At 38.6% G+C, this 22,308-nt stretch overlaps 1 protein-coding gene across 1 annotated transcript in view; it reads left to right on the top strand.

Annotated features, from left to right (window-relative positions):
* Nucleotides 1-21,666, top strand: part of PHACTR2 (phosphatase and actin regulator 2) — a 105,544-nt gene extending 83,878 nt beyond the window's left edge. Inside the window, exons 14-15 of the mRNA XM_077776161.1 lie at nt 3,416-3,492; nt 15,072-21,666. Coding sequence (XP_077632287.1) covers nt 3,416-3,492; nt 15,072-15,087 — 93 coding nt within the window. The 3' untranslated portion in view covers nt 15,088-21,666. The remainder of the gene's footprint in view (nt 1-3,415; nt 3,493-15,071) is intronic.
* The last annotated feature ends 642 nt before the right edge of the window (nt 21,667-22,308 follow it).

Raw genomic sequence — 22,308 nt, 5'->3', positions numbered from 1 at the left:
CGAATTTTTGAAAGGAGTATTGCATTTCTTTAATTGACAGTAGTTACCTCTTGCTGATATCTATTTTTAAATAATCACTCCCTGTAATTTCACATCGTATTCATTGCCTGTAACTGACTCATTGTTCCTAATTACAACCGGTACGCACAACATCGAAGTCTGAAGCAATTATCTGGATGACTTAGGCTCTGATGCTCATTTCATTAGAAAGACTGTGGGACTTGAAGTAAAAGGCCTACGTATCAGCCCCATTTTTGTCCCTTAACACCCTTTTAATATCTAGCAAGTCACTCCATCTCTCAGTGCCTCCATTCTGTCATTTGTAAGATGAAACAGTGTTCAGGTTATCAACTGTTTAGTGACTTAACCACCTTAACTGTGTTTGCCACTTCCAAGATGGCTCCTTCACTGTCACAGCTGTGCCTTATTGCTCCGTGGCCTCTCTCTCCATCCACACGGCGCCTCATCCTCCCTGGCCTCATCCTGTACCTTGACTTTCCCACAGTGTGGTCTCCTGACATCAGTCACATTTTTTACATGGCAGCTGACTTCCAAGGAGAAGGAGACAAAAGATGCCAAACCAGCTAAGGGCTACGTCCCAGACTGGCACAGCCTCACCTCCGTTGTGTTCTCTTGTTTAACTTTTTTTTTCTAGGGGAGAGAGAGAGACAGCGTGAGCAGCGGAGGGTCAGAGAGAGAGGGAGATACAGACCCTGAAATAGGCTCCAGGCTCTGAGCTGGCAGTCAGCACAGAGCCCGACGCGGGGCTCGAACCCACAAACCACGAGATCATGACCTGAGCGAAAGTCGGACGCTTAACCGACTAAGCCACCCAGGCGCCCCATGTGTTCTCTCGTTTAAAGTAGTAGCAGGACTCATCCAGATTCAAGGCTGGAGTTAAAGACTCCACCTCTTGATGAGGGAATGACAGAGTCACAATTCAGATGTGCGTGTAGGATATGCCCGAGAATCTCGAACTGAATTTCTCAGGAAGAATACATATATATATGGTTATAAATAAATTGTAAATGTTACTGATCTAAAGGATGCATAGCACACAATGTACAATTAAAAATAAACGATCTGGTACTCTTTTTGTGGATTCGATATCCCAAATGATCCTAAAAGAATGCTTTCATTGACTTTTGCCAGATTCCTAGATCGGTAGCCAACTTACTATTGAAAAGAAGAACTTTGCCTTTTTGTCTTTGAGTCCCCTTCAGTGACATTATCTTGCATGTAGTAGACTCTCCAAATAACAATGAAAGAGCTGTTAGTCACAGTCATAAACTAAAGTCTAGTTCGTCTTTCGAAAGTTTCACAATAATGACATTTTTTGAATATTTGGCATACAAAGCACTTTCACATATGTTCTTTTTTAAATATTTAATTTTAAATATATTGCATTCAGTACAAGCTCCAAAAAGACAGATCTTTCTTTTTTTCTTTTTATTTTAGAGAGAGAGAGCATGAGCAGGGGGAAAGGGCAGAGAGAGAGAGGGAGAAAGAGAGAGAATCTTAAGCAGGCTCCATGCTTAGTGTGGAGCCTGACACAGGGCTTGATCCCACAGCCCCAGGATCATGACCTGAGCCAAAATCAAAAGTCAGTCACTCAACCAACTGAGCCAGCCAGGCAGCCCCCGCATATGCTCTTGAGTGTTGTAATACTGTGAGGAATTCCTATCCCCATTTTCCAGGGGAAAACAAGTTTTGGAACAAAATAATTTACTGAGGGCCACTGCTATTGAAAGCATAAGGGCAAGACTACAACCCATGACTTCTGACACCCAAGTGTACCACTCTGTACTTCTTTACTGAAATCTTACACTCAGAGGAGAAAATTAAAATGAACATGGAGACAGAATTCTCTACCACTCTCTATTATTAAAATACTCCCTTTCAAGGAAGTCTTTCTGATAGATGCTAATTGACAATTGGTATAGGGTATATTCACTACTTCAGCTCCTGGTTTAGGAATCAATATTTACGCTGAGTACAACAAAGTTTCCTCACTGTTGATCTCCCTTGGGAGACAAGATGTATGGTCTTTGCACAGGGGACTCAGGCCCACAAACATCTCTCTGCTTGCTTCATGTGTCTCAGGACTCGGTAGCAAGAATTCTTGCCACAGCTCCCAGCCACAGGTTCCCCATAGAAACTAGAGCAGCTAAGGAATACATGTAGGGAGATGAGACAGTATGATGACGAGATTTAAATATAACATTGAAAAGCATGTTTGGGGAAAGCTTGTATATTGCAGAGTGACAGTCAGTGATGGGAGAAAACCAGAGAGAGGCCTCCAGGCTTCCTCCTCTCTCTTCCCTTTTCTAAAATTCATCCTTTTCCAACCACATAGTAGATTTTCTTATCTCTCAGTCAAGACTCTGTGGTTTGTAATATTATTCTATGTTTTGGCTGAAGAGTCCATTTCTCATAGAGGTTGGGATATGGGAATGTTTTTATTAATTTTTTTTTATTTACATGAGAGAAAAGTTCTTTGTAGAGAAATTAGGAAATAAAGATAGGCAAAAGTTGGGGCGCCTCTGCAACTCATCTGGTTAAGCGTCTGACTCTTGATTTCAGGTCAGATCATGATCTCGTGGTTCATGAGTTCAAGCCCCATATCAGTCTCTACGCTGACAGTGTGAATCCTGCCTGGGATTCTCTCCCTCTCTCCCTCTCCCTGTCTCTCTCCAAATAAATAAATAAACTAAAGAAAAAAGATAAGCACTAAGTTGAAACCAGAAATCATCCATGGTCTAATGACTATTGTTAATAGATAACTCACATTAACGTTCTTATGATTATTTCAGCATTTCAACCTGAAGGACATAAGCATCTCTTCAAATCCCAACATTTACATGACATGGGTTATGTGTTTGTTACATAGTAACAGTAATCACATTCTAGTACACATTTTCCGAGTAGCTTTAGGTGCTATGCTGAAATTTTTCATTCTAATTGTCTGAACTTTCAATATTATAGAATAAATAGCAAACTGACTTCTCAGAAGTTCAGTGGCAGCTACTCAAGGCCATGTCGCTGTACATGATGTGAAATGCAGAACTTTCATAGGAAAATGATATTGTTTCTGAGAAAATCTTATGACCTGCGCTATCCTTGTGGTCATTGAGGGTGGGGGATGTGTGTGACTCATAGACCAGGCCCCAGAATGAGTTTAGCAAAGGCCGTTTCTCCTCTCCTCCTTGTCAATGACACTTGAAGGAAATCTGACCTGGTTTTATTTTGGCTATAGTAAGATACTACATTTATCTTACCTCTACTAGGTAAAGACCTAGTAGAAATTAAGAATCACTTTTTGCAAGACATTTCTTAAAAGAATGTCTGCTTTGTTGACGCTGTTATGCTAAGGAAATATGTGACCTAAATACAATTATGTTTATCTCTTTTCTAGGCAGCAATAAGGAAAGAACTAAATGAATTTAAAAGCACAGAAATGGAAGTTCATGAAGAGAGTCGACAGTTTACAAGGTAGGTGGGCAAAATGCAATTCAGCATATTTTATGTTATGTGTATTTTACCACAACTAAAAGTTTTTTTAAATATAGATGAGCCTAACACCATCTAATGAACATTTCTAAAATTAAGCCTTTTTTTGTTTTGTTCTGTTTTTTCTTTCACAGGAGTCTGAATCATTCCAAAGGGCTATGTTTGGGTTTCTTTCTTAGCTTTATTTTCTGGGCCAGGAGAAAAGCATTAGGATCATTTATTCTGTCCTTAAAGAGACTCCGTTGAAGTTTTATGCCCAGAACAGATGCTGGAAAGAGCCGCAATGGGCACCTATGTGTCTGCTTTGGGGTCACAGTAGACATAACCTAGAGAAGATGGAAACTCAGTTTTTAGAAGATGTAACTTAGACTAGGAATCCAGTTTTCACTGGTTCTGTGGAAGATTGCAGTAATCCTATCCTTTTAACTCAGTTTCTTCTTCTGCTGAAACCAGAAGGACCTGAATATGATCATACAGTCTGACTACCCGCCCCTCCCCCCACTACCACCACTTAATAAGTGTTCTGTTTATTTCTCTCTAATGGATTTATGTGCTCTTCTTTCTTTTTTTTTTTTATATAGCATGTATATTCCCAAAAATGTCCATGCCAATTAAATCTTTAAAAATTGAATTGTTGGGGCACTTGGGTGGCTCAGTCGGTTAAGCGTCCGACTTTGTCTCGGGTCATAATCTCACGGTTCACGGGTTCGAGCCCCATGTTAGGCTCTGTGCCGAGAGCTCAGAGCCTGGAGGCTGCTTCAGATTCTGTGTCTCCTTCTCTCTCTACCTCCCCTCCGCTCACACTGTCTCTCTCCCTCTTTCAAAAATAAATAAAAACATTAAAATAAAATTGAATTCTTAAAAAACACACCAGGACATATGATTACATGAAGAAGACCACAGTAGATCTTTCTGGAAAGCAAATACTGGTTCTGGCTGCTAGAAGCAGCCTCTGCAGGACAGCCATACATTATGGTGCCACTCTGTCTGCAGTGGCTCCTGTTGGTGAGCTGTTCCATCCTGAGCATGTCCTGTAATAAAGGAAGTCATGGTATAACTTCATAATACAACAGCAAATTCCTTCCCTAAAGTTGATGAGAGCCTCCTTGCTCCAAAGCTATTGCTTCTACAATAATGTCTGGTATGCAGAAGAAACTCCCCCTTTCTCCTAGGGGAGGTTTATTTGTTTTGTTTCCTCCTATATCATGTTTATTTGTAAATGCATTCAGGGCTTTTAGCCATCCAAATGTATAGGATTTTTCTCTATTTGAGGGCTGCATCCTACGCTGATCTACCCCTGGACCAGTTACATGCCCATTTCAAGCCGTACCTATTTGTCCCTTCCTTTTCTCCCTTCCACTTCTGAGGTCAGCGAAAGTTCATGCTGATATTTGACACCTGTGGCCATACTTCTCCAGTAAAGTTGATCATAATAAGGTGGCTGAATATTTATGGTGACATCGAGTTGGCGGGACCTCCGGGTAACTGGAAAGATCACATGCACATGTTTGTGCTTTTGAGTCCTGACCCCTGAGATAGAGTGACTGCACTCAACCTATTCTTTATCATTCAGGATAGCTTTACTTCTATGTAGTTTTCCTAGAAATCATAGAGATCCTGATTACCTCGTTTTCATTTGATAACATTATATGAAGACTCAACTACAAAAGAAAATAACTAAATTTTTAAAATGCATTTCTATGGAAGTTCTGTTTATAAAAAATAAAAATGTATACTGAAGGAAGTTCTTTCTATTGTGTGCTATGAACAAGTTTTAAAAAACAAGGCTGCAAAGAGAGTAAAGGTCATTTATTTTTTTGCATATATATTTGTAATGGACCAATATATTCTAATTAAGCATTCAAACAGTACAAAACTCCATACAGTAAAAATGAAAACTTCCGTTGCTCCATCCTTCCCCAACTTCATTCCAGTTCTCATAGGTAATCACCAAGAAAAGTTTGGTGTACATCCTTCTGGTCATTTTTCTGTGCATTTACAAACGTGTATGTGTGTGTGTGTGTGTGTGTGTGTATGACTTATGTGTTTGTACACATGTGCCTTTCTGTATACCTTCTGAGTCCCACACAAAATAGGATCTAGAAAATCTTTCCATATTAGTGTATATCTCATTCACTTGAATGACTTTATGGCATTTTGTAGATAATATACCATAAGTTATTGAACATTTATTCTCATGATGGATGTTATGGAATTTGTAGTGTTTCATTAGTAAAGCAATGCTACCTTGACTTTCTTTGTAAATAAATCCTTTCGCATACATGCCAGTATTTCTATCATAGTCCCATGAGTAGATTTGCTAGGTCACTGGAGATGTATTTTTTAAATTTCGTAAAATGCTATTCTGTAACCTGCAGTTTAGGAGCATCCCCTAGTATATCACTCTCATTAGCACTGGTGGGGCGGGGCAGGGGTGGTGGTGGTGAGGGGTCTATAGTCTAGAGAATGAACAATAATATCTCATTTTTTTCTATAAGGTTGGGTATCTGTACATAACTTTATTGACCATTTACATTTTTTATTTACTTTTACTAGTTTTCTTTTGAGTTGTTTCTTTCATATTGATAAGTAAAAACTCCTTAGATATTGCGAATACTGGCTTTTTATTACATATGCCACCATACTTTCCCCCAATTTATTGTTAACTTTCTAACTTTTTTTAATGGTCTTTTGTTTAAATCTTTACGTGTTCAAATGTGTCTGAATTGTTACTTTTACTTCATTGTTCTGTGTCTTATGGAAGAAGGCCAAGATCCTAAATCTATTATCTTCAGTTCTTATATATGCTTTTTTTTTTTTACACTTAGATCTTTCATCCATTGGGCATTTGTCTGAATGTATGATTAAAGAGAGTAACTAACTTTACTTTGTTCTAAATCAGTAGTCAGTCGCCCCATTTATTTCTCCCTTGATGTGAAAGTTTTCTTTTAATATACACATGGGTCAGTTCCTGGATTCTTTTTTTTTTTTTTTAAAGTAGGCTCCACACCCGGTGTGGGACTTGAACTCACAGCCCTGAGATCAAGAGTTACATGCTCCCTGGCTGCACCACCCAGGCACCCCCAGATTCTTTATTATGCTCTCATGAGCTATTGTTTATCTTTGCACTATGCCACACTGTTTAATTAGAATAGTTTTGTGGTATGTTTTTATATCTAATAGCATATTTTTTTACCTTCAAAATTCCCTTGGCTACTTTTCTATATTTACTCATCTACAGAAATTTAGAGTATACTTGTTGTATACTATAAAAGTCTATTGATGTCTTTATTGTTTAAGTAAATATTAATAGATGTAAATAGGGATGAGCTGCATTTCAAAAGAAAATTATAGGGTTTTTTTATGGTAACAAAGGTAAGCTTTAAAAATTTCCCAAAAACTATATTGATTAACGCCTGTAAAATGTCTGTCCAAATATAGAAAAATTAAATATTCATATCACTAAGATAAATATGCCTTGCTTAAGTACTCTTTAAAACCTGGCAGCAAAGCAAATGTCTACTGCTATTTTTCCATTAATTTGTATTACATCATTAGAATTGCATTCCAATAGAGAAATATTTTGGCTCTAAGACTTATATAAATCATGCTTATGATTTTCACATTGTTTTCAGTATTTCTTTTAAGAGGAAAAAGGTTTGGTAAACACCGCTTAGTTTAATCAAAATAAAACCAAAATATGGTAATGTTGTACATGTAGAAAATTGCCTATGTAGAAAATGATGTTGCTCTTAGCAGCAACCCCTTGGAGAGAGCATACAGGCCTCAGATCATTCCCTAGCCCTTTAAATGCAACCTAGATAGAGGACAGCTCACTTATTAGCTCTTCTTATTAGTGCCAGACATTATCTCCTTATATCAAGTAAGCCTGCCATTCAAAACCTAAATCTGTTAACTCCCTGTGGATTTAGAGTGTTTAATAAAAGGGTTGAGACAGCCCTGCTCTCTCTGCCCGGGCACCTTTTTATCCAGAGATAATCTCCCCCACTGTGGTGTATCAGTCAACACTGGAAGGATACATTCCCGTAGAGAGCATTTCCTTTGCTTCTGTATCTCTGAAGAGATTCACAAAAAGCCGATAATATTGGTTGCCTCTGGGGCAGAGGATTGGTGGGTAGGGGCAGGCATGAGGAAAATTCACTCTTTGAATTTTTGAAATCCAAGAATTTATTATCAAAAACAAACATTTAAAAGAAAAATGAAGGATCCACTCGCTAACTTCTCTGTGAGTGAGGATGCCTCCACAGTAGCCTTCCTTGAATAATATGCTAGCACTACATTCGTCATCACATTCTTGTTATTGGTGTACTGAGAAGACCCTTTTGAAACCTCCATCATGGAGTATATTCCATGACATGTTGGATCTGCAGCGGTGAAGAATTGCAGTGATTCACTCTTTCATCTAATTCCCTGAAGTCTCCCAGTATTTTTGGTTGGCTCTCTGGCGTTGCAATGCATTCTGGGGCCATGTAACAAGGGGGAGGGCTAATGGTCCCCAAGACAGTTCATCCTATGGCCTGAGGGGTGCCGAGCTCTCACGCTGGCCCCTTAGAACGCTTCCTGCTGTCTGGCCACATCCTCTGTTTTCTGCCACCAGCAGCTGCCCACCCCTCTTACTGTTCAAAACCCAAAAGACCATTTGAAGGGCAGTGTATTATTTAATAGGATTATTGCATTCTGGAAGGAGACCACCATGGCAAAGTAAAGCCACTTCCCTTTCCATAGTAAATGTTGCAGTTCCGCAATTTAAAACGATTCTCTAAATTATAAAGACAAATTGTATGAAAGGTCAAATTTTGTCAAAAAGTAAATTTTGAAATAGTTACAGCTAGCTAAATGGTAAGATTATGAGTAATTGTAATATTCTGGATATTCTGTTTTCCAGAATTTTTTTGTGTCCACATGGATTACATTTATAATCAAGAAAGAATATTACTTTTAAAAAATAAACTTTGAATCTAGTAAGTAAGAGCATATTTTAGAGTGTGTAGTACTCCCATGTGTGTAATTTTATTAGCTTACAAATTATTTACTTGTCTTATTAAAGCAAAGAATCATTGAATTGACACTCTTAGCATCAAAGTGAGCCTTGAGAGATCACTGGCATATTGTTAAGTGGAAAATTGAGATACTGATAAAACTATAAGTAGTAATAGAATGTTTATTTAAAATTCAGATGCATAAAGGGGCGCCTGGGTGGCTCAGGCAATGAAACGTCTGAATCACGATTTCAGCTCAGGTCATGATCTCACCGTTCATGGAATTGAGCCCTGCATCAGTCTCTGCACTGACAGTGCAGAGCCTTCTTGGGATTCTCTCTGTCTCTTCTCTGCCCCATCCTGCTTACTCTCTTCCTCAAAATAAATAAACTTAAAAAACATTTTTTTAAATTCAGATGCATAGAAAAGAATTTAGAAATAACATCCAAAAACTCTTAATGGTTCCTTGTAGAATGGGGTTATAGTTTTTTTTTCTTTTCTCTACTTTTTAAAACACTCTTAATGCGGTTATGTTGAGATATGCCTTTAGGTGTGGGCATGTATTTTTAAAATGATTATCTTGTTCTGTACCATTTTGAGTGATTACTATCCTATGTAGATTTACAGATAAAGTCAACTGCTTTTTCAGCTTCTAGATATGCTTATCAAAATATGACATAGCAGGAATTACACGTGGGACCTCAATCCAAATTAAATAAGGGGCGAGCCGTCTGGGTGGCTCAGTCCGTTAAGCATCAGACTTCAGTTCAGGTCATGATTTCACAGTTCGTGAGTTTGTGAGTTGGAGACCTCAGGCTCTGTGAGGACGGATCGGAGCCAAGAGTCTGCTTTGGATTCTGTGTCTCCCTCCCTCTCCCCTTCCCCCACTCACGTGCATCCTCTCTCTCTCTCTCAAAACTAAACGTTAAAAATTAAAATTAAAATAAATAAGGGGTCCTCCAGCGAGGAATGAGAATGCTGTTTTGCAGTGCTGTTCTCTTCCATGGGTGCCTCATTTACCTGGACAGAAACTGAAAAGAGCTGCAAAATGCAGCTTTAACCTCTAGACTTGAAAGTAGTTGGCTCAGTAATTGGAACAGTAAAAGCCCATCCAGCGTGCGGTCTGGCTTCTCGGGTAGAACCAGGAGCTGTGGTTTAAGGTTAGAACCTGCCATGTGTTTAACGCATATGTGCCATGACCATTAAACCCTTTTAAGTAAAGGAGTCGTCCATTATTCAGGATTTCTGTCTATATCAAACACAAAAGTACACACACGTTACATTTGTGAGTAATTTTCTATTTCCTATTATCTGAATGAATTTACAGGAGGTGAGTAATGTATTAATTTGTGGAGGAATCATCTTTATGGAAAAGAATGATCTTTACCTGAATCCCATGACTTAAAAATAGCTCTCCCTCTCATTCACTTCCTCTCAACAGTATGAAAATAAGAAAAATGTATTCCAGTTTTAATAATAAGAAGAAAAAAATATAGGTAACTTCAATTTTGAGTCCTAGGAGAGTTCTGAGAAAAGAGTGGACGAGAAGTTTCGGTATCCTTCGAGCACAATACATCTATTTGTTGCTCCATCAGTGGGAAGCCTAAAGCCAAACTGTCATACCGTCAGAGAGGCAGACTTCTCAGAAGGTAAAGCCGAACTTCTCCTGCTTTAAAGTGAATGCAAACCATCTAGTAGTAACAAACGTAAGAACAATTTACATTTTCAGTACCTCTAACCATAAAATTTTGGAGCTGAATTGGAAGAAAAGGTGCCTACTTTAACCAGGATATAAATGTCCTTCTTTGATTGGATAGTGTAAGAAAATATGAGATTTTTTTTTTTAGTTTTTGGGGTTTGTTTTGTTTTGTTTTTTACCAGATCTGGCAGCCCATATGGAGAGAGTACATTCTTTTTGTTTTGTTTATTTGTTTTTCAGAGAGAGAGAGAGAGAGAGAGAATGAGTAGGGCAGAGGCAGAGAGAGAACGAGACACAGAATCCAAAGCAGGCTCCAGGCTCTGAGCTGTTAGCACAGAGCCCGATGCAGGGCTCCAACCCATACACCGTGAGACCATGACCTGAGCCGAAGTCGGATGCTTAACTGACTGAGCCCCCCCAGGCGCCCTGGAGAGGGTACGGTTCTGACCCCTGGCTTTGTTAGCACATTGTTGCCTTCACACTATTGCTTGGTCGCCTTCTTCTCTTAGCTGACCCTGGAAGCTGTGCTGATGGCCTGTGACCTTGCACGCAGTCCAGACGTGGAGCAGGCAAATAGTGCCTGCAGAAAAACAAAAAGAAAACAACTTTATGATGTCCTGCTAATTTTTCGAAATTAAAAATAGAATGCTTTCCAGGAAAATGCTGGTCTTCAGAAGATTGTACAACTCTTCTGGTCCAATGACAACTCATTTTGTTGTGCCATCAGTTATTAATTCACTCTCTTCATCCCACAGACATTACCGGTGGGAAGACTAACCTGTCACGTCCCCTTTCCCCACGCTTGTCCTTTAAACCCAGGAGCAAATGAAAATCAAAGCATTGCGGAATGTCTGGTGTACAAGGCCCAGCAAATTAGGAGAGGGCTAAGAGAATTGCTCCCTTAGATGGGTTTGTATTTAATTCCTAGAAAAGCTGAACTTCGATGGCTCATGGGGTGAAGGGCCTACAGGCGCAGTCTGTGTGTATTGTCACGGCCCGCAGGACTCGTGCTCCTCTGGTGTGGTAAGGACAGCGCTTGTGTGTCCTGCAAGGAGGGAGGTGGCACTGCTCGTTTCAACCCCGAGGCCATCACTGGACTCACTTTTCTGGTCATTGCAAAAAGTTTGTGCTGAGCCCATTGCCATCGAGTTCGCTTTGTAGCAAAAGGCAGCTGTTTTTGGGAGAACAGTGTACAATCAAAGTGGAGCCTGGGATGTGGAACAGGATTTTTCTGTGGTCAAAACTGATCAGAACTAACAGACAGATGTGGAAGTGTAACTGATTCCCTTCTTTGTTACATTGTACCCAGAGGGCACCAAGAAAACCCTTCTAGTGAAAGTTATGAGTGAAGGTGTGTTTTGTTCTCACAGTCTGGTGTAGGTTAAGAAGAGAGTCTGAAGCCTGGAGCCTCCACTGACCAGCTCTGTGCCTTGGGCACATGACTTAACATCCCTTTGTCTGTTTCCACATCTGTACAGAGGGGATACAGAATTACATACCTCACAGGGTTGTTTTGAAGATTAAGCTAGGTAATATATGTAGAGCACTTGGACTTGTGCTGGACACAAAGTAAACATTAGTACTTTCGGCTGTTATTATCTGCCTCTTTTACGGTTTATGTAAATAGGTTGGTTTAAGAGGTTTTTAATTACTCTTTTGAAATGCTTTCATAGAATTTCTGTGTTTTTCATCAAGTTATGGTTGACTGTTCCTAGAAATCATGATGGAATGTCCTACTCTACTGGGTATCGTAGATAAATGTAAATGTAATTGTCGTTAATTAAGGGAGGGGCTTATAATTAGACTCTTCATTTATAAGAATTATTTATATAAAGTTTATCAAATAACTTTTTAAGTGCCAGTATAGATGTATTCAGTTTTTTATGCATTCCGTAAATATTGATTGAGCACATAGAGTGAGTCGGACTCTGTTCTGGACTCTGGGAATTTAGAACATGTCAGATAAAGTCCTTACTCTCACATGGTTATGTTCTACTGAGGGAGACCAACAAGTAAACAAGTAAATAAAAAATGATAATTTCAGCTTGTGCTAAGTACTATCAAGAAAATGTAAGGGTACTGGGTGACTCAGTTGGTTAAAGCATCCGACTCTTGATTTTGGCTCAAGTCATTATCTCATGGTTTGTGAGTTGGAGCATTGTGTAGAGGTCTGCACTAATGCCACAGAGCCTGCTTGGGATTCTCTCTCTCCCCCTCACTTTCTGCTCCTCCCCTGCTCCCTCACTCTCTCTCAAAAATAAATAAATAATATTTTTAAACAAAAGAGAATGTAACAGGATGCTGTTGAAGGGGCAAAAGTGGGTATATAGATAGGATGGCAAAGAAAGGGGTCTCTTAGGGGATAAAACGTATTCTGTCGTTTAAGCGACAAGAGGGAGCTATCAGCCCTGTGGGGGGAGAGAAAACCATTCCACTTCCAAAGGGAACCAGCTGATTTCCAAGGAGTAGCTAGTGCAAAGAGCCTCAGTTGGGTAAGGATTTTGCATGATCAGAGGGCCAAAACGACACCCAGGCGACTGAAACAGGAACATTATCTCCATTTAACAAATGTAGAGCCTGGGGGCGCCTGGGTGGCTCAGTTGGTTAGGCGTCCAACTTTGGCTCAGGTCAGATCTCACGGTTCGTGGGTTTGAGCCCCACATTGGGCTCTGTGCTGACAGCTCAGAGCCTGGAGCCTGTTTCGGATTCTGTGTCTCCCTCTCTCTCTGCCCCTCCCCCACTTATGCTCTGTCTCTCTCTGTCTCAAAAATAAATAAACTATAAAAAAAATTTTAAAACAAACAAACAAACAAACAAACAAACAAATGTAGAGCCTGGAAGTTCATGTACTTCTCCGAGGTTATGGCCACAGCTGGCATCAGGAATTGAACTCAAAGTGAACACATCCCTACTTGGGTCACAACAAGTTTGCTAACGTTGGAAAGCTTGGTATATCTTATTTTTATTTTGAGGTTGGAAAGTCAAACATGCAAAAGTAATAATATAAGAAGCCCTATGCATCCATCATGCAGCTTTCCCAGTTATCAACTTAGAGCCAATCTTGCTTCAACTGTTCTTATGTCTTTGATTTTTCATTTTTTCATGCTTTGATTTTACATGGCAACATATTTTAAGTTGATTAATGTGCCAGATGTTGCACTCCATGATTAAAAGTGATTAAAAGCAAATCTTTCCTCAGTGCCACATGATCTTAATGGAGGAGCACTTACATAAAGATCATAAACCCTGATAAGTAACTGGTATAAACCAAGTGTTTTGGGAACACAAAAGAGAAAGCGATTAATGCTTCCATGAGAAGTGGAGGAAAGGGAGTTTGGAGAACCCACAGAGTGGGATTGCAGGAGACAGAGATGGGAAGGAAGATAGGACAAAAGGTAGAACACAAAAGTAGAGAGCACTTGCGGGCATAAGGGGTTTTCTTGGGTTTTTTTTTTTTTTTTCTTTGAGAGAGAGCAGGTGAGGGGCAGAGAAAGGGGGAAAGAGGATCTGAAGTGGGCTCTCCGCTGACAGCAGCAAGCCTAACACAGGGCTCGAACTCAGGAACTGTGAGATCGTGACCTGAGCCAAAGTCAGGCGCTCAACCAACTGAGCCACCCAAGCACCCCTGGAAGCGAAGGTGTTTTGGAAGTAGTAATAGAGATATAGTTAGAAGCATGGGTTGGGGCACATCCTGAAAGGCCTCAATCACTACTCTTAAGAAATTTGAATTTTATTTCATAGGGAAAGCTGAACAGTACAATGATGTTAACAAAGAACTGGAAAGATCAGATTAGTGTTTATGATGATACTGCGAGTGACAATGTGGGGCACAGATTTGACCTCCACAAATCTGAGCCTGAGGCAGGGAAATGAATTAGAAGACGGATTTATAAGGACCAGTGAACATTAGATTATAAAAGACAAATGAAATACTAAATAGAGTTGCATAAATTTTCTGTGTGGAACCACAGAAATATGGGCTGAGAGGTAGATCAGATGAAATGTTATAGAGAAGAAGGCTTTTGACTGTGATCTTGATATGAAAACATAGATGGGAAATGAAGGAAGGGGATGGCAATACTAGGCAACATAGCATGTGCACAAAAACACAGGGCTCCAAAAATGCAAGGAAGTTTTGGGAATTCACATGGAGGGAAGTGAAACCAACTGTCTAGCTAGCATGCCATTAAAATAGCACTAGCAAAAGATGGGAACACGTTAATGACTCAAAGATGGTCAATCAAGGCAAGATTGGGTATGGAGGGTGAAGAAGAGAAATGAGTTGCAAATCTGAGGGTCCTAAACTAAAAATCTTTTAAAAGGTAGATTTTTTAACAATATTCAAGGTGCCAAGGCAGATTTATAAGAAAAGACCATTTATATAGTTGTGGACATGTTTAGTGGAACATTTAGTTGGAAATGCCTGGCAGGTATTTGGAAATTCAGGTGAAGAAAGTAGATTTAGCCTCTTCAATGGGAAGCGATGAGATGCTGAAGATAATGAAACAGTGATTATTTGTTGATGGTTTCCTTGTATGACTACATCCCAGGTGTAACCAAATCCTGTATGAAACAGCCCACTCAGCTCAGTACAGATCACAGAATGACGCTCAAGATTTGCCTTATTTTGTGTATTGATTGCTCTGTATCCTTGTTGATATAACCAGAGTATTTTATAGAGGGGCTATCTCTGCTTTCCAGCCTAACATCTGTAACAGTGTTCTGTTGTGCCAGCAGTAATTCCGTCGGGAGATGTCTAGAGCTGCCTTTAATTATACACGTTACTGTACCTTATTTGCTTTACTAACTGTAGAGTGTATTTCTATACCACAGACTCACAGAGTTTCTGTTTCTTCTGTCAGGTTTCACCGTCCATAACGAAGTGTGAGACTCTGGAAACATAGACTGATCATCTTTGGGGGAAGCCTCTCTTCCTGAAAACCTGATATTGCACTGGGATTTGAATGTGTGTGTTTCCGTTTAACTGGGGAAGGAAGTGTATGGAAACTGCTCCCCACCTGTACAGCCAAGATGGGGCCAGTAAGCAAGGGGACAGGTGCAGTGACTTTGCTGTCCAACGTGTGTACTGATGGTAAGCAACACCACAGTTACACCAGTTATTCTCCATCAGGAGTTTTAATCAAAGAAGATGAGCAGAAGACAATCACTGGCTCCCTGTTACCAGAAAGCCAAATTGTAGAGTGCAGATTAAAGAGAAATGGGGACTGGAATTGCTGGGCACTGGAAAGGGGTAGGGGTTGAAAATCAGAAAAAAAGAGAAATATTTCATTATGTTAATGAAGAAAAGAAAAAAATCAAGGCATAAATATTTTTGAAGTAGGCTTTTGGTAGCTGAGAACTTACTGAGAGATTTGGGAATCTAATCACCCAATGTGGATTCCTTAAAGACCTGATCCTAGAAGAATATTCTCGTTTCACCGTTATGTTGGTGCAGTACAGTACCGTTATTTTATGTTTTGCCAGTGAATCCAATTGCCAGAAATAAGTCTGAGTGTTTTCATGCATCTTTTTCTTAAATGCAAGAGATGTTTATTGACTCTTAACAAGCATGAGTGCCCAAATTTTGTTGCATGTTTCAAGTAACATAGCTATACACACTTTTTCTTTTTTTATACTCCTAATCTAATATACCAAACTTCTACAAGGATAACAGAAATGGGAATAAAGTCAGATGAATGTGACCCTATAAATCTGTAGGAAGCTCTAGAAATAAATCTTTGGGTCTTTCCCTAGCTTGATTATCTTCAAAGTCAAAGCAACCTTGCTTGATCTAAGGAGGATAATATTGACAGTCACACCACCTTCTTTAAAAAAAAATGAGTCCAAAGTTAAAACTTAAGCAAATCCAAGTGTTCTGCCAGCAGTTAGCTCTGAGTGGGCGCAGAAAGGACTACTCATTTTCAAGGCTGCATTAAGTTGGATTGCTGCTATTAAAAATATTAAGTACATGGATCAAAAAAAAAAAAAAGTACTCACCCAAAGCTTAACAGAACACAGAAAATTTCTGCTAAGTGGCAAGTGAGGAGGACCTTGTCTTAGATTTTAAGAGTCTGCAGATTATATCCATAAATGTAGCATCGACTTCCAATGCAAAAGGATCAGTGGGATTAAAGTCATGGAAGTTTTCTCTGTGAGCCTACACTCAGTACTGTTTACATTAAGACAGCCTCAATTGCCAGCTTGCTATTTTTCATGGAGTCACGGGCACATCATGGCTTCTGCTCCTAAGTCCATGTGATCAGATGTAAATACTCCCTTGAGTTTAGTTGTTCTTTCGTGATTGTCTTGTGCTCCTTGTATTAAAAACACACGAGACATATAATAACAAGACAAGACATAGTGGACTTTATTTTATTCTCAGAGCTCGGGCTAGAATTTTCTGAAATGTTTCTGATTCATAATATGGAAGACTGTAATTTGCAATTTTAACCAAAATAGCAAACATTTAATCTGGTGGATAGGTTGGATCTTGTCATTCATTTATATTTTAAAGAACCACTTGAAATGGAATGTTTTTTCTTGAAAATCAAAACTTTTAGCCCCAGTTGGCCTATTACAAAAAACTAGGACCATCTTATAACCAAGAAAAGAAGTTGCACATATTGCTGCACTCAGCTATGTGCATTAATAAACTCAGATTCTTTGCTGCTGTCATTTTATGTACAAGATGGACGTTTGCTTTTGAAAAAAATTTTCTGCATGCCTAAGTGTCTTACTCTGGCTGAAAGGTTTGTCCATGTCATAGTGCCCCGATCCAGCCATGGACATTAACTTTATTCTGATTCTTACCAAAGTCATCTTTGTCCTTATAATATTATGAGATAATCACTTTTGTGTCTTGGGAAAAAGTCCAAGGAATGTAATGTTGTTTTAATTTTCTAACCTTTAAATAGTCTTAATTTCTAGTTACAAGGCCTCTATAAAATGCTAAATACAAGACATTTATCACCATTTTAGCACTTGAGATACAGGCCATGACAAGTCTCTGTTTGGTTGATAAAAGGAGCAATTTTTTCCCCGTTCATGGTGCCTATGATGCAGTTTTTTATTGCCTCCAATGAGATGCACCCAGTTCAAAAATGCGACTCTGGTCCTTCAATATACTGTCTTGCTTGTATGATATGTCAGATTTATGAACTACCCACATTTTTTCTTCATACCAATTGACACAATTAGAGAAAAGTTTACAAGTTAGAAATGAAAAAGTCAAAAATACTACCACCGCTAGTCTAATATTTAAGAATTGGAACCACCAATTATATATCATGAGAATGATTCTTTAAATAAAAAGCTATGGAAACAAATGGAAGGAATATGAGCTAACCTGTATCTTGCAGAATAAGGCTCTATGTTAATAGCTAATTTGAGAAGGCGGAAACACTGCATATTCACCTGGTAGCCCATCAGGGGTCTTTTTGGAAGCCCCAAAAGAATGCAAAGTCTGTGGACCACCCTAGGCCTAATGCCAGCATTTCTGCTATATAACCAATAAGCTGCATTTCTCTGAAGAAAATAAATATGTGCATGAATCGGGCTGTTGTAATACAAACCAGACCTTTCCCTACTTAACATGAGACATTAGGCTCACATAGAGGAAGTGAGTGAGTTTTTCTGAGTCCCCAAGATATGATAAGGGAAGCAAACAAACTCCTATCCAGGAAGATCCCAGGCAGGAAAGAACTAGACAGACTGTAAAACACAAAGGGGCCATTTCTGTCTTTCGAAAAATTGAGCAAAAGAACATTAACATTAAGGTAGTAAGAAGATGCCCTGGGCTTTGTCTCCGTGGTCTGACAAAATTAGTCCTCTGGTGATCAGCGTTAATTTAAAGCAGCCCCGCCTGATAATTCCCTGTGTATGTGAAATGTCTTGCATTTTTTGTGTTTGATGTAATTTACCTTTATGTTCACTCCTTAAATTATTTAAACTAAATCTATAATATTCAGAGAACCATTTTGGGTATCTGAATAGCTGTTCTAAATGGAGGAAAAAGCAAACTCATCTGTCTCTCTGATTTACCCAGAAAATCAGACTTTCTGGTTTCATTTTCATATCCTTTATTACCATAATGACTGTAGTTATTTTTCTTCCTCTAACATTGGTAGATATATTTCTGTTAGAAAGTCCTGAAATGTAAGTGGAAATCTATTTAAGACAGTAAAGGAATCGAATACACCTTTGAAAAATCACTAAATATTATCAATGAGAGATCATTTCTTAAAACCCGTATTTTGGGTGTCACACCCTACCATTAATTCAGTCTGCATTGGTACTTTGAAAAAATACAGTAGCCTACACTTAAAAGAGAAAACAATCCGCATTAACACTGCATATCCTGATATGTACCACATTTTAACACATAGCAGGCATTGTATTTATACTCAGTAGTCAGACAGACACAGCTTGCAAAAATGATACCACATTCACAGTAGAAGACAGCCTTCCCTACCACATAGTTGTATATATACATTTAAAGGGTGAAAATGCTCTTTTCTTCCTTTCTGGCTCAAAAATTTCTTCTTTATTATTCTTTAAGTGGTCCCAGCAGCACATTAAACACCGTGAGAAGTCTTCCTTAAAATAGGTGAGATGGAAGATATATACATTTATGTCATTTCATCAGTAAGGTAGCTGAAGCATTCCTAAATTCCAGCCATATTATTACCCCTAACCTTACTAGTGAAAGTATATAATTTGTGACAAGAATTGATTTCTTCATATCATTGGGGTATGTTGTGAGCAGCAAGGAGCCACGAAGATGCAGTTTATTTGCAGGGTTGTCCCTTGGCCTCTTGAAATGGGTTCTGCCCCACTATTGAGCATTTTCTGTCTTCTTATTGGCAGCATATGTCACACTGTTTTGCTTGGCAAATCGGAATGAACTTCTGGAAATGAAATATGACCTAGAGGGGAATGCAATGGCAAAAGTCATCATCAGATTAATAGGACCATTTTTCTGAGAGGAAACTCATCTTTAGGTAGTTCAGATTCAGATTTCAAAGAGCTTGGCAGTGACCCAGGGGTGGTGGGGACAAAGGTAGAATACTCCCAAACCATTCTCATTTTCACTCTCCTTTTACTTTTGGTAAAATTAAGCCTAAACTTTATATGAAAACGGAAACCACTGCTAACATTTCTAGAAGACAATGGAAGCATAGGTCATCAGGTCATTTTAAATCAACAAATCCCATATAGATTCTGCAAGATTTCTGGCATAAAATAAAATAAAATAAAATAGAAGAATCCTGTGGCAGCTATTCTCGCCAAAATCCAACCCTACCCACGAGGGTCATTTTTAGTGATGCTACGATTTACCGCACAAAAAATGCCATCCAGCTTGTCGCGTTGCTCACACAAGTGTGCCTATGAGCAAAGCACTGTTGATCAGTGTTTCTCGGTGGGGGGTGCCTTTGGCATTTGGAGCTGGGCAATTCTTTGTTTACAGAAATGTTCCCCACGTTGTAAGACATTTAGTATCCTAAGCCCCTGTTAACTAAATGCCAGTGGAATGCCCAGTCACTGTAAAACCAAAAGCCAGAAGCCCTCCCCAGTGTTCAAATGCCCTCGTAAGGCAGTACCACCTCCCTTGAATACCCCTGTCTAGTGCGGGTTGAGGACACGCAGGGAGGGTACTTATTTCCGAACATGGTCCTGACTGCCTTGCATTACTTTGGGCCCCGAGGAGTTTCCTTCCCTTTTATTTTTCAAGCCTTCTGCCCCAGTGATGCTTTAGTTTGCGAGTTCTTCAGGGAGGAAGTTTTCAGGCAGCCTTGGCCGTGCCAGAGGCCCATAGTCACTTGGCTAGTCCCTCTGTTCTGTTCAGGAGAAATTTCAGATGAAGCAAAGTTTCTTCTCGCTTTTGGTCTCACAGTTTCACTTCAGAACTACACTGTTGATCACAATCTTTGTCAGTGTCATGAGGATTGAATTGTACGGCTTAACACACAACTAATCACCCACATCAGCAAAACCTGTGGTCCATGAAAATCTTAGATTTCACCTGGTAAGGTACATCCCTTGAGTTACAAAGTAGCCACCCATTTACCCTCTTAAAGAAGCATTTAATCTACATGCAAATGCTTGAACTCTCCCTGTATAAATAGTCATGTCGTTCAATTTTTCTAAACTTCTGAAGTATGAAGGAAGAGTGGATTAACTGGATTGCATGCATATCGTTCCAACTTCAGTCATGGTCATACACAAAACAAGATGAATTTTACCTAGGTGACACATTAAACTATGCGAACAATACATAAACATACTTGTCCTTTGTCACTTTTTATCACCAAAACTGAATAGTAAATATGTCCTGAAATAATTCACATGAATGGTGGCTAATAGAATGGAATAATTTAGCCACTAAAATTTTATTAATTATTAAAGTTTCTAAATAATCTTTTTCGAGACAGAGCAACTCAGAGTCGATAAAGTTGGTTATATTGTGAACTTTTAGATGGTGCTTAAGAATTCTTATCTTGTTAAATACCAGTATTTTTTTTTTCTTTTTAAGAATAAATTAAAGGGAGTAAATGAGGCAGAATGCCACTCCACCCTCAGGTCAATTTCATGGTATATTAAAATGCCAATAACATTTGTGCCACTTGCCAATTTAGGGGACTTTTCCCTTACTGGATGCTTTTATTATAGTTTGACTGTATCATTGCATTGCTTAGAGAGCCTTCAGAAAGAGATGTCACCATTGCAATATAGCATTTGAAAACAATCTGAATAAATCTAGGGTCAAACCACTTTCATTACTTAAAATATAGGCACTAATTCTTATTTTTACTTTTTTAAAGATTTCTTCTGTGGCTTAGAAATGTGCCAATGTGTTCCAAACATTCTGCGCCAATTTTACCAGATTTAGTACCTAGCAAAAACCTAACCTGTCCTTTTTTTCTATGTAATAGTGATCTTTGAATAAAGAACTGTATGCATTCTTTTGTTATTTCAAGCTTTGGTTTAAGTGGTTAAGAATGGTAAGCTGTGACCGTTATCAGACTGACTGACTGATTCCTGATTTCCAGTGAGTGATCTGATTCTACATATTACACAGGTACAATATCTGTGAGTGTAAATAACTGGAACTGTACACTGATTAACACAACAGTTTCTCTTTTTGTTGCTGTTCTTGATCTGTACTGTATTATAGTATATGGGTAGAAATACCTCCAAGTATCCACAGATATGTATATGTATTCCACTATTGCAACCGGAAAGACATACTGTGTATTATCTTTTTTATTCCTTACTGGTGTTTGTGTTATTTAAAAAGCAAAATTATGCTCTATTTAGTTGTATAATATTATAGGAAACTTTGCTGTGCACAATTCCAAGTGCCTTAGAACATTGTTTAGCTTTCTTAAGTATATATAAATGCATATATGTATAAAATCGGGAAAAGTTACCTCAATAAAATAATTGGGAAATCCCCAACTTTAGTTTCTTCCAGTTCTATTGTATTGAGACAGTGCTCGGTATTTTTAAATTAAAATCTCACTGAGTTCTCCCCTGTAAAGGAAGAATAAGGTAGCCCTTCTAATTGTTTATTATTCCAGCTGCACCTAATTCAAAAATTTTTGTATGTAAGGTCTTGTGATTTGTAATTTTTATTTGAAATATCTGTCGAAGAATTACTGCTTTAAACAGCAACTTACAGTATATTTTTAAGACTTGCTGTTTTTTTAATATCTGAGGATATTTGATGTTGATGTTTTTATTGACATTATATTGTGTAAAAATAAAAGCTAGTCCCTTTAGAGTTTATAATACAGAAAATAAACAAACTTCCTCATTATGCTTACTATTTTATGTATTATAAGCAAAGAGAGGTTGGGAGCATATTTTGGCCAAAAAAGGAATTGGAATGTATTTATCACTTTTTCAACAGTGGTTACAAATTATAACTCAGCCTCCCTCGACTCTGAGATAAGGGCAAAGGTGTGATAGGAAAGTTGACAAGGAATTTGTGTATCAATATCCTAGACAGAAGATATATACAAGACGATTGGGACTAAAAAGATTCTTTAATTTTTTTTAATGTTCATTTACTTTTGAGAGTGAGAGGGACAGCATGAG

The sequence above is a fragment of the Crocuta crocuta genome, unplaced genomic scaffold, assembly GCF_008692635.1.
Source record: "Crocuta crocuta isolate KB4526 unplaced genomic scaffold, BGI_CrCroc_1.0 scaffold25, whole genome shotgun sequence".
Lineage (NCBI taxonomy): Eukaryota > Metazoa > Chordata > Mammalia > Carnivora > Hyaenidae > Crocuta > Crocuta crocuta.
This window is presented reverse-complemented; position numbering and strand designations above follow the sequence as displayed.